The sequence below is a fragment of the Lytechinus variegatus genome, chromosome 4 (assembly GCF_018143015.1).
Source record: "Lytechinus variegatus isolate NC3 chromosome 4, Lvar_3.0, whole genome shotgun sequence".
NCBI classification, from domain to species: Eukaryota; Metazoa; Echinodermata; class Echinoidea; order Temnopleuroida; family Toxopneustidae; genus Lytechinus; species Lytechinus variegatus.
In genome coordinates, this window is record NC_054743.1 from 45093650 (window position 1) to 45107738 (window position 14089).

Below are 14089 nucleotides of genomic sequence, written 5' to 3' on the forward strand. Positions count from 1 at the left end.
GTTATAAAAAAATGAATAAAAATGAGATATCAATACACAGTTCACGACTTTTATTCAGTCTCTCTGCCTCGTTGACTTTTTCGTTTTGTTCACACATGGCGGTTCAGATAAAGCAGTTCAGCTATGGCATAGGTATAATGATTATAATACGCAGTAGTGAATATACCGTGCTATTAAGTGCAGAGCTTACAGAATTCAGATTCCAACGAAATCATATTTGTGTGAGGGTGTGTGTGCGTGCGTGATGGTGAAAGTGTGCCAAGGGCGGAAATCACAGGGAGGGGGGGGGGGAATAATGGCAAATGTTCCCCTACTAATTATTGGTCTTTCATGCTGGATGGAAATATATCATTCAGAATCGAAATAAAACATGAATTGACCTTAGTTACTGTTTGAGATAATTTTTTTTTTTTTGGGGGGGGGGCTTGTGAAATGTATTTTGATCGAAATCAGCGTACATTTGGGGTGATTATTTTTTTCTTGTCAAAATTTCCAGCCCCTGGTCCCCCTACCTTTGCGAGATTTCTGCCCTTCTGATGTGCGAGTGTGTGCCTGTGTAGGGGGAAAGGCCTGGGGGAAGGAAAGAAGATGTGAAGTAAGGCAAGGATATGGTGTGTGCATATGCATGTGTAAGTGTCAGACGTCTATATATAATTTTTCGCCATGGAACGTTCTTTGCAGTCCTTTGTCGTCCCATTCTCCTTTTTCTCAGTATCATCAATAAATAATATTGAAGCAATATTCACTTGCCTCGGGGCGATACAACATATATCGCCAAAACTAGATTTATATCGGCCTAGTGGTAGACGAGGGTGATATCAAATTAGTGAGGGCAATATATGTCCTTTCACCCCGAAGGCCAGCTAGTCAATGTTGCTATCATCAGCCAAATCAGACATCTAGAGCAAAAATCATTAAAATGTAGATATTTTAGATTTTAAGAATGGGAATCGATTTTGTCATGAGCAGACTGGGCCTCGATTGTGACGTAATTTAAATGACGCGTTCTGGCCTAGGGACGCAGTATCCAGCATTGTCCAAACTTTTACCTTGTTTACATGCGATCGATGCGGAATCGGCTTTTAGGTTTATCTTTCACTGCGTTTACACGCTGCATTGGCTCGCGGTTAAGAATCATGTCAAAAAACCTGAAATGATCCGCGCACAAACGATATACGTCATAATCACCTTGTTTACGCTTAATCGGCATTTGGTTCAGAACCAAAAGCCGATGCAAAATCGGCTTTTGGTTTGCGTTTACACGTTGTTACAGCTCGCGGTTCAGAACTGCGAAACTATGCAAAACCTGAAATGATACGTACACCAATAATATACGTCATAATAAAGACAGCGCTACATCAGTGCGCTCACAATTACGTCACAATGGTAAAGTGAATGAAATGCGCACAAATTGCCGGTGCAGAATCGTTTTTCTGTTTACACGTAGTAAAAAAGCCGATTCTGCATCTGCTCGTGGGTCTGAACCTACTGCAGAAATTGCCGATTCTGAATCGAGAGCCGATGCAAGTTACTCGCGTTTACACGCTATCAAAAAGTCGATTAAAATGCCGATTAAGTGTAAACATGGTTAAGGACAACGCTGGATCCGTGCGCTTTGAAATTGCTGAGAAATTTTGAAGGGAGAAGACGTGTTTTTGCTTTGCTCTGAATATTGTCAACAAATAGCCGAAAGCACATGGAAATAACAGTTAAATTTTAGATCGTATGAAAGCTGATCGGACACCAGAGACAGTGATGTGATTTTTAGTGTTTGACTCTTGAAGACCGCGACGTTATCGTCGGTAAGAACATTAATTTTCGTCAATTTCAATATTCAATATTGTTTGAAAATCAACATCACGCGCGAGATACTAACGCGCATCACTAAGACGCACATGACTTTACGCTAAAATAAGGCATCTTTGAAGCGCAACATCCATCTCCATCCATCTCATCAGGTCGGGTCATTGTGACGTCATCGGTATGCCAGGGCCTAAGAAAAATCAATCCATAACGTTCGAAGATTTCATTGAAATCAAGTCTGAACTTCAAAAACTAAACAAAACTCTGACATCACAACTGAATGAAATAAAATCTGGTCAAGATGAGCTTCGAAAATCTGCTGAGTTCTTTAGCGATAAAGTGGATGAGCTCACCTGCGAGGTGAAAAGACTGAGTAGTGAGAATGCTTCCATGAAGAGAGAAAATGAGCAACTGAAAGCAAAGATGACGACACTTGAACACCAGGTGAATGAATTGGATCAATATCATAGAAGGATCAACTTAGAAGTGGCAGGTGTTCCTGAGAAGGAAGGTGAGAATGTGAGAGAGGCTGTCCTTCACGTCATGAAGAAAATTTCACCAGAGGTATCCAACGACGACATTGATGTGACACATCGACTTGGTCAGAGGAGAGAAGATGGTCCAGCCAGACCAATCATCGTTCGATTCACAACCAGGAGGATGAGGGATACTCTATACTCAGGCCGTAAAAAACTGAGGGAAACATCAACCCGTCAACTGGGATTCTCAAGAGATGAAGGAAAGGTGTTCCTCAACGAAAATCTAGCCCCAGCTAAGAAGTCTCTCCTAAAGAAAGCGAATGACGAGAGGAAGAAGGCGGGATACAAGTTCTTATGGACAACGAATGGCACCATTCTGGTGAGGAAGAGCCCGAATGTTCCACCGGTTGCTATTCATCGAGAAGAGGATCTGAACAAAATTAAGTAAAACTCTCTTACGCATATGTATATATTGTTCATGTTTTATGTAAATAATGATTGACTTTGATATGATTACGAATATTTCAAATGATTCCAATGATTTTATTTATGATATTGGTGTAAATAATGATGAACTTAAAATTGAGTTAGATCCAAATGATGAGGCTTCGAGTGCCATATCCTCAAACTACTACACTCAGGCTTCAGCCAAAAACATTTTCAAAGGTTTACCTTCTTCCTGCTTGTCTATTTTGCATCTTAATATCAGAAGCCTTAACAAGAATTTTGAGCAATTTCGCTTATTTTTAGATAAATCAGGTGTTTCCCAAAATACAGTAATAGGTTTAACTGAGACATGGCTGTCAGATAAATGTATTAATATGAATGCACTCCCAGGTTATGATATACTTACAAATAATCGTGTTGATAAAATTGGTGGTGGTGTTGCAATTTTTGTGCCGAGTCAATTTGAGTATGTTATTATTGAAGACATGAATTTAATGAATGAAACTGCAGAAACTTTATTCATTGAAATTAGTGATCGTGATAACAGAAAAACTGTATTGGGAGTTGTTTATAAGCCCCCTCGCAGCAATAGTGCTGATTTTCTAGAAACTTTGAATAATTTACTACATTATCATTTTGTTCAAAACAAAAGATGTATCATAATGGGAGATTTTAATTATGACCTGTTAGCGAGTGATACTAATATTTTTGCAAATGACTTTTTAGAGACATTCCTTTCTGCCTCATTTTTGCCACTTATTTCTAGACCCACTAGAATTACTAATACTTCCGCAACTCTGATTGACAATTTTTTCTCCAATATTCGTTCAGAATTTAAAGCTGGTATAATTATCTCAGACATGTCTGATCATTTCCCAATTTTCATGTATTGTTCTAATCAATATCAGCCAAACAACTATCCAGATAATGTACCTAAGAGGCGTGTATACAGTGATCTAAATATATCTCGTTTGAAACAGAGTTTAGAAGAAGAAACTTGGGATGATGTATTTAGTACAGAATGTGTTGACGAGTCCTACGAAACATTTATTGATATCTTCATGAGTCATGTTAATGAAAATATTCCTTTTACAAAGCCCAAGTCCAAAAATTATAAAAGATCACCTAGATTACCTTGGATAACGAATTCAATTCTTCGTTCAATAAATAAAAAAAATAGATTATACTATAAATATATATCAAGACTAACTGAAAATACTCGGAGCCAATATACCAATTATAAGAATATACTAACAGGGGTCATCCGTACTGCCAAAAAGGCATATTACAATGTTCAATTTAATCAATGCAAGAATGATCTTAAAAAAACATGGAAATTGATCAATTCTACCATCAATAATGGACCAAAGTTTTCAAAGATAACTAAGCTTATGCATAATGATTCTATTATTGAAGATAAAGTTCAGATGGCAAATATTTTCAATAATTATTTTTCACAAATTGGATTTGAGCTCTCTAGAAGTATACCAACAAATTCCCATTCATTTCATCAATATCTGGGAGATAGAAATCAAAGTTCTATGTTTTTTTCTCCTACGAACGCACAGGAGATAATTAAAATTATATCTAGCCTAAAATTAAATAAAAGTGCAGGATTCGATAACATTGATAGCATCCTTCTACAGAAAACTATGAATTATATAATTGACCCTCTTATTTATATATTCAATTTGTCATTATCATCGGGAAATATTCCAAAATCAATGAAAATTTCTAAGATAATACCAGTCTTCAAAAAGGGTGACAGTTCTTTAGCAAGTAACTACAGACCCATTTCATTGCTTACAAACTTATCTAAAATTCTTGAAAAATTGGTTCACATACGAACCATATGTTTTTTTAAAAAACACAACATCCTATCCGATACTCAATTTGGTTTCCGAGAAAAGAGTAGCACTTCCCATGCAATACTTTCTTTAGTTCAAACAGTTGCCAAAGCTTATGACAAGTCTGCGAATACGATTGGTATGTTCTTAGATTTTTCTAAAGCATTCGATACAGTTGATCATAATATTCTCCTTTATAAACTTTCTCATTATGGAATTAGAGGGGAACCACTAAAGTGGTTCAAGAATTATCTAACCGGGCGTTCACAGTTCGTTTCACTTGATGGTAATATTTCTGAACGTAAACCTGTTCTTTGTGGAGTTCCACAGGGCAGCATTCTTGGCCCACTTTTGTTCATTACTTATATAAATGATATTGATATGTCATCAAGATTGCTTCAATTTATACTTTTCGCTGATGACTCTAATATATTTCTGTCACACCCCGACCCAGATCAATTGACGCAAATATTCAATGACGAACTAAAAAATGTTTCTAAATGGATAACAGCTAACAAACTCTCTCTTAACCTAGCAAAAACTAGCTACATGCTATTTATCAACAAGATTACGACTGTACCAAAAGATGTAATTTTAAATGACACTGTTATTCAAAGAGTGCGATCTACTAAATTTTTGGGACTGTTCATTGACGATAAACTTTCTTGGAAAACACATATTGATAATATTTGTAAAATCATTGCTCGCAATATTGGTGTCATTAGAAAATTAAGTCACTTCTTACCCCATTATATTTTGTTATCATTATATTCAACGTTAATTTTACCTTATCTGAATTACGGAGTTGTTGCATGGGGTAACGCAGCGAATTCTCAAATTAATAGACTTTTTATATTACAAAAAAGAGCGATTCGTATTATTAGTCATGCAGAATTCAGGGCACATACAAATATTCTGTTTTTGAAAAATAAAGTCTTGAAGGTTAAAGATTTATATTCTTTTCAACTCGGACAGTTAATGTACAAGTTTATTAATAAACAATTACCGTTACCTTTTAATAATATGTTTGTAAAAAATAATACAATTCATAAGCACTTTACTCGCCAGGCGAGTTCCTTTCATTTACCTCTGAATAGAACATCGTTTGCACAGAAGACATTTGTTTTTACTGGTCCAAAATTATGGAATTCTTTTTCAAAGGATACTATACAATGTAATTCAATACAAAATTTCAAAGGAAAACTGAAAAAATATCTTCTGGATTCATATTAGATTATCGTTTTTTTTCCACAAAGTTATGTAACTCAGAACTTAATATGTAAATGTGTTTATTAATTTCTCTTTGTATATATGTTTAATCGTTTTATGATTTCTGTATACAGTGTATACTGATTCATTAATTTTTATTTTTATATATTTTATTTTTGTTTATTTTTTATTCATTGTATTATGTATTGTTTATTTCTTTATTTTATCATATTTTTATTCATGAAATCTACTTATGAAAGGGGGCCTTCACCCTACAAGCTCTGCTTTTTAGTTGGTCTCCTTCTCTTTCGATTTCATAGCATTATTGTATTATAGAAATGATTTATGTATTATATTTTGTAAATATGTCTATTGAACTATCATTGTAAATGTAAAAAGATTGAAAGAGAAAATAAATGAATTGAATTGAATTGAAGTTCGTCATAATGGTAAAGTAAATAAAATTGCCGATGCAAAATCGGCTTTCTGTTTACACGTAGTGAAAAAAGTCCATTCTGCATCTGCTTGTGGGTCTGAACCTACTGCGAAATTGCCGATCCTGAATCGAGAGCCGATGCAAGTTAATCGCGTTTACACGCAATGAAAAAGACGATTCTGCATCGGCTCGCGGTTCTGAACTGCGAGCCGATGCAGCAGTGAAACACGGGAACTGTGACGTACAACGCTGCGTGGTTGTCTTGATTCCCACTGAAGATGAAACTAAGGGCTTTGGGGACTGAAGTGCCCCCCCCCCCAAAAAAAAAATAGGTGTAGGTCCTATATGCGTATACATGTTGTCACATGGAGACTCAAATAATAAAGATTCAACACATGCCATTTACCATAATGAACAATCATCAGGGTTTATTTAGCACAATTAGCATTAAGTGAATTTATAAAACGGGTTCAAGGATGTACATAGCCAATGGTGAGTGCGTATTCGTGTCACGTGTTCATGCTTTAATTATGCGCAACCTTCCAGTCGTGCATTTTTCGTGCAGCACTGTGCATTTTTTGTGCAACACCGTGCAATTTTTGTGCAGCATTAGTTCCAGTAGCGCGTAAAAACTGATACGCGTTCAGTACCTGGTTAGGATTTTGATGCGCTTACTTAGGCGCGCATAGTAGATACGCCTGTGATGTCATAATTGACAGTCTTGTGATCTCTTCGTCTGTGCGATCGTACACAAGTTGGAGGGATTTGAACAAGAAGATTTCCATGAAAAAATCATTTTGCCGACCCGTTTTATAAAACAATTAATGCACATTTTAAGATTCGTGATGTTAGTGACGATGCGAGCAACTCTCGGGCATTCACAATATTATGCAAAAGCACTCGGCGCAAGCGCCTCTTGCTTTCGCATAATTGTAAATACCCTCGAGTGTGCTGCATCGTCATAACACACTCATAAATGTGCATTAATTGTATAATATTGTCTCACTATCCATACATTAATTATATACCTCACTCCAACAATGATGGGATTAGGCCCTGAATTAGCCTATCTATCATTCACCATTTCGAATATATAACTCTAGTACCTGTATGAATGTTTAGATCGATATCACTTGAGTACATAATTATTTCTCATACCATCCTGCACTGTTAGTCAACTTTCAATTCGAATATCATAAGCTCTCTACACCAGTTACTAATCATAGTGAGTTGTGACGGACACCAGAACTGTGTCGAGTTTGAACTCCTACAAACAACTTCTACAATCAGCTTCTACAATATGTTCAGTGCACGAACTCAATACATAGGCCTACTGGGCTACTCGCCATTCAACAATGAAAACATCGACAAAAACACATGTCTTATCTGAAAATCAGTTTAGGTTTTCTTCACAAGATTGACATCCTTTCTCTGTATAACAGTTTCATTTCAAGCATTATCTCGCTTTGATACAGCTCACCAGTTCAACGATTGATGACAGTCGGCCTGCAAATCGAAGGTTTGGAACTGCTGTGCGGGTGACTTTACTTCGATGTAGTTCAAACCGCCAACTCAGTCATCCAGATTGTGTATTTCGTCCTAAGTCCCAAGATCACGTGCCATCTACATTTTGAGAATGCACATAACATATTCTCTATTATGCATTCATTTATGCACATAACATATTCTCTAGTATGCATTCATTTATTTTATACACGTGCAGAATACAAATGACATACATTACTTCATATTCAGTTAACAATTACTGACATGCATTGCATTTAACATTATATGAAGCATTATTTGCTGATTTTAGTACATTTCAAGTTCGAATTGTTACAAATCAAATACAATATTCTACCATGGTCTAGCACAGTTCAGCCATGTCTTTAAAGCATTTGAAAATAACTTAATTATAGTAGCTGAATTACAAAAGTTTCATTCGCTTACCGATGGCTTGAGTTTCACATGCTTGAAAAAAGTGTTAAGTTACAATGATATAACAGGCTAACTCTTCTGCCTTTGGATTATAAAAATAGGTAGCTCTTGCATAATCTTAGCAAGTTTAGGAAGAAAAGTAAAACAAATTATCTTCAAATGTGTTTTTCAGAGCAGCCAAATTCGACTCTCCCTTCCTCATGGCGTTCAAGTTGAGGTGTGACCACTCTCTGTACACTAGCAAGCCACATACAATGTATAAAACCAAATTAAGTGCATTGCTATGTTTCCTATTCAAAAGAAAAAATGCTAACCCAAGACAGGTATGTCTTGCACAGTTGAATAACTCCTCACCATCAATCTCTCTCTGACTTTGATTCAAAGATATTGCATTTTCATCGTGACACATGTATATATTAATGCATTTGTAGGATCTTATTCACAATTAGATAACCCCTTTGTTAAAGTCCATGTTTTGTTAAACTCTTTTGTTAAACTCCATGTACAGATGTGGACTGCATACCTTAGTAACTAAACTGTAGGCATGATAGGTTGCTTGGTATTTTAACAGGCTGGGTTGTCATAATAAGTAGACTATGGTTTAACAGGTGTATAGGATTACAGACTCTTTGTGTTTCATATTTCTGTTTGGTGTGCTGGCAAGAAAAGCCAAGCCAGCTCACTCTCACTTTTGATTTCGGAGAAAAAGGTCCAATTTGGGGTGTTTCCTAACCAAGGAAAAGGGCGTGTGCCACCCTACCCAGTGCGGGGAGGTTCCTTTCTACTCGATGCCGAATTGTAAGTAATGTTTGGTTCATACGTTTTAATATTATAACAATTCTTATGCTTAATATGGCATGTCTGTTTTCAGAAAGAAAGACAGATTTATATATATATATATTCTGCTCATTTTGTCACCAAATGACATCTTACTCCAGTCTTCAATGTGAATATAATTATCCTTACTAAAATGAACAAAGTTGTATTTTTCAAGTCTGTTAAAGTCAATTATTGATCTACGATTCAGAGAGAGAGTTAATTATATTAGATTTCTCAACTGTTATGTATTTTCTTGACTATCAGAAAGCTCATGCTAATAGAAGCTTGTTATTCATTTACTTTGATAATAAATATGAAAGCTAATTTTGATAAGCTGATGTCTTTGTGAATAGAATATTGTTAGGGCCTTTGCTGTTAAGTATTTGGTCTATTCCTATTTTAGACGGCTGTCAACCTAGGGTCAATGTAGAGTCAACGTAGGTCAGGGTAGCACCTACCCTCTATGTCAAGGTCATGAGTCACAATGTCATTCGAGGGGAATGACTCACTTCAGTCAGCCGAAGCTACTGTTCGTCGGACTCGACCGTAATTCTTCCAAGTTAGAGCTTCAACTCAACTCTTGTTCCTCATTCTTCAAGGACACGTGTCTTCGCTGATGACGTCAGTCGTGTTCTTCGTCGTCGTCGTCGATCATCGGCATACTTGTTCCTCGTCATAATCGTCCAATCTTCGTAGTCGTCGTGGTTTGTCGATCTCTTCTGTTTTCGAACTCCACATTTACCCGATTGAAGGTTTGATCAAGCAATCGATAAACTTTCCAAGACTTTCGGTAACATAATTTAAAGGCCTATTTTCAGATCGATCTCCTCTCATAATCTTGGGACTATCAATCAGTGATGATTATACTCCTTCTCCTATGCATATATGCCATTTTATGATTTCCATATGCAAAGATTTATTGAATATCTGTTTGCCAATATACTTATGTTCTCAACGATTCATTGTAAATGACTTATTATATTTTGGGACATTAAATTGATCACTTCATTTATATCTTGATTATCCTTTGGTCTTTTATTCAGGGTGGTTAAGTAGCCTGTAGATTAATAAGTTAATTAGAGCAGTTTAGCTCGTGACAGCATTTTTGGCCGTTAATTGATCATTTTTTGTTTGGGCATCACGCATTATCCCATTCGTGTCAAGTCCTCTAAAATCAAAGTTTTTACTTCTCAAATTCAAACATTCTCTCGCTCGGTCGCAAAACGCTCCTTCGAAAAATAGCATCGAAATGCAGAATTCATCAATGCTCTCTTAAAGTGCGAGTGTACGAACTGTATGATCTACTGCCAGTAGACTGCCTTGCATTTTTTCCAGATTAACCTCCCTATATACTTTACTCACCACGAATATTTATTTATTTACTTATTTATTTATTTATTTATTTATTTATTTGTTTCTGCATGTCATGATAATTTACATAGTGTAACCATCACAAATTGATTACATTGAATTTTACATAATAATAATGTATAATTGTGATGATTAACATAACATTAACATAACTGATTATAACAAGGTTGCAGACATGCAGTGGTATGACAAAATAAGCAGATGCTTGAGCTGTTGTCAGACCTTTGAATATATGAAATGCATACATAAATATAAAAACAATACTGAAAAGTCAAAACTAATGATTACTCAAAGAAGGGAAAGAAAAGAAAAAGAAAACAAAGAAAACTAAATAAACAAATTATAATGTTCCACAACTATTTACAAATATTTACAAGGAGTGTATGAGGCGTAATAATACTTGAAATTATATCAATCCTTAAGTTTAAAATGTACAGTGCAACAAAATGTGTCTTGCTAAAGAAATTACATCTTAGAGACAAGTATGCGTTTTACCGCATTTTTGAAGGAATGCACTGATAATATATTCCTAATACTAGTAGGTATCGAATTCCAAACATCAGGTCCACAATGTCTGACAGATTTGTGAGCCAACAGTGGGCGAGGGTTATACAAATGCATATTAGATGCTTGTCTTGTGTGGTAGGTATGGATAGTATTATTTTGTTGAAACATATTGGAAAAGCAGGTAGGTAACATTTTGGCATTAAACCGATACATAAAAAGGGAAGTTTGAAGAAAATGGACATCATCAACAGTAAGACATTGCAGCTTTATAAAGAGAGGGCGTGTATGATCATGGTAACCAACTCCAGCACAAATGCGAATTGCTTTCTTTTGCAACAAAATAATTGGGTTTGTGACACTCGTTGATGTTGCCCAAAGAATATTGCAATATGACACATAAGGTAGAATAAGAGTATTGTACAACATGTAAAGTATTTTATAAGGTACAAGGTACTTAACTTTATAGAGTATACCTATATTTCGAGAAATTGGTTTACTGATGTGTTTCATGTGATCATTCCAGTTAAGTTGATCATTGATATAGACCCCAAGGAACCTCGTAGATGTCTGTCTTTCCAGCAAAGCATTGTCAAGTTTCAATCTTAAATCATGATCAGCACATGACTTTCTGCCTTTAAAGTGTACATAATTAGTCTTTCTAACATTCAGTGATAACATATTACTTCGAAACCAATTAGATAATTTCGGAAGTTCGACATTAATGGTGTTTTCTAAGATATCAACATCACGGTGTGATAGGAAAACACTTGTGCCATCAGCAAATAATATCTAATTCAATGTGTTTGATACCAAACAAATTTCATTGATATAAATCAGAAATAATAATGGACCCAATATAGAACCTTGCGGCACACCGCACCTCAGAACTGATATACCAGAATTAGAATAGTTATAGCATGTGTATTGTCTTCTATTTGAAAGATAACTAGTAAACCAATTTAGGGCAACGCCCCTTACTCCCATATAACACTACTAATGCCATAAAATTGAAGTTTTACCTCTAGAAATATCCGCGTTTTGTCAAAAGCGCTCCAATTTTTGTCATTCTTTGAGATATTATATATATATATTTTTTTTTTTTTGGGGGGGGGAGGGGGTGGCTCTGTCGCTATATACTCCCCGATTGGGTCTAAACTACTAAAACATATAGTTTAGAGTCATGAATGTCTCTCCATGAGGCCTTAAGCCATAGCGCTCAATTAGGGGACTTTCCAATGGGGAAAGATAATGGTGATAAAAGTACTTAGCATCTCTTGCTTATTATGGCTTTCATTTATAATAAGTAAACAATTAGCAATAAAAAAAATTATACTGAGAAAATTCTTGGGAAACAGTTTGGATTATAATTGCAAGTTTATTTTCGGTTGACATAATACACACCATACATTTTCTAGCATTCGCAATGCTGATTTTTTTTACACATCTTATCTTAGTTTAACAGCAATTAACATAATTTCTTGAACAATACATCTATTCAAATGGCATATAGTTTACAATATATATAATCGCTTACATATACTTTCTTTGCATTTATATCTATAGTAGCGGTAATTAGGTTGCGATTGCATAAAAAGCTTTTTAACTATAATTTTGCTGTAGGTTGCAGTCACATGCAAGTTGTTTAGGTGCCGAATTCTGATGAAAACACACTAATATGCCCATTTCTATGCTATTTACAAATAATTTCCTAAATCTCATCACATCAAGTGCTATGCTACACACACAACATCGATTATATATAACAACTTAATGTAACAGAAATACAATACATGAACCAATGATGTCAACAACAAAATGAAATCATCATTTTTCACTACGATAAACATGATAAACACTTGCATACATCTCCTTGCACTTATATGTATAGTAATTGAAACAAAATTGCGATTGTATAAAGCTTGTTTAACTATATTTTTTGTAGGTTGCAGTCTTATGCAAGTTGTTTAGGCTCCTTGTTGAGCCGAATTCTGATGAACGCAGACATTATTTATTATTAATATACCCATTTCCGTGCTATTTACAAATAATTTCCTAAATCTCATCACATCAAGTGCTATGCTACACACACAACATCGATTATATATAACAACTTAATGTAATAGAAATATAATACATGAACCAATGATGTCAACAACAAAATGAAATCATTTTTCACTACGATAAACATGATAAACACTTGCATACATCTCCTTGCACTTATATGTATAGTAATTGAAACAAAATTGCGATTGTATAAAGCTTGTTTAACTATATTTTTTTCTGTAGGTTGCAGTCAATTGCAAGTTGTGTAGGCTCTTTGTTGTGCCGAATTCTGATGAACACACACTAATATGCCCATTTTCATGCTTTTTACAATTGATTTCCTCAATCTCATCACATCAAGTGCTATGCTACACACGCAAAATCGATTATATATAAAAACTTAATGTAACATAAATATAATACATTAACCAATGATGTCAACAACAAAATAAAATAATCATTTTTTACTATGACAAAAACATAATAGGTAGTTTGCATTCTCCACGTAGGCTGCTTCGATTAATTTTTGTATAATATCATATCACACATTAAAATGATAACTTATTTTACCAAGATCATTACAACGTATGCATTCACAAGGCTCAGAGGAAAAGTGTATGTCCCAACAATAAATGCACGTATCGTGTTAGGCATCAATAATTATGTGTACGAACATCTATTTATTTCTAAAAGAAAGTTACTGATCGGTGCGGTAATAACAATAACAATATTCGGTCAAGTACAGTCCTCGATGGCAAGGGATGGTCTTACAGTCGCCGCAGGCCCGTTTTACAAAGAGTTACGATTGATCCAATCAATCGTATTATAGCTCTATGGAAATCCATCAGTGTCATAATTTTTTTCTACAGAAAATTTGCAAAATGTCCTTTGTAAACAAAAGAGAACACACAAAATGAATTTATAAATGTAAGTTTATGTCTATAATTTTTCTGAAACAAACATGCATTTTATATGCTGAATTTGCTGGCTTTCCATAGTTTATTATTTATTTATTTTGTTTTATTTATTTTATACTGCAGGGTAGGCCTTTTCAGTTCTTAAAACTGCTTTACAATGGCGCCCTGCAGTTTAAAATACATGTCAAGATAACTATAAAATATACAAAAAAGAAATGATCGGATAAATTGCAACTCTATGCAAGACGGGCCCTTAGACACCTAGCTGTCCTC

At 34.9% G+C, this 14089-nt stretch overlaps 1 protein-coding gene and 1 long non-coding RNA gene across 2 annotated transcripts; one reads left to right on the forward strand and one right to left on the reverse strand.

Moving 5' to 3' along the window:
- Nucleotides 1–1983: 1983 nt before the first annotated feature.
- Nucleotides 1984–2730, forward strand: LOC121413014. Its single transcript, XM_041605778.1, has one exon. It carries the CDS (start codon nucleotides 1984–1986, stop codon nucleotides 2728–2730), a length of 747 nt encoding a protein of 248 aa, XP_041461712.1.
- Nucleotides 2731–7699: 4969 nt separating this feature from the next.
- On the reverse strand, nucleotides 7700–8215 carry LOC121412712. The gene is made up of 2 exons (XR_005969655.1): nucleotides 8172–8215; nucleotides 7700–7844 (listed from the first exon to the last, which is right to left on the reverse strand). It is a non-coding gene; the product is annotated as an uncharacterized LOC121412712 (long non-coding RNA).
- Between the last annotated feature and the right edge of the window lie 5874 nt (nucleotides 8216–14089).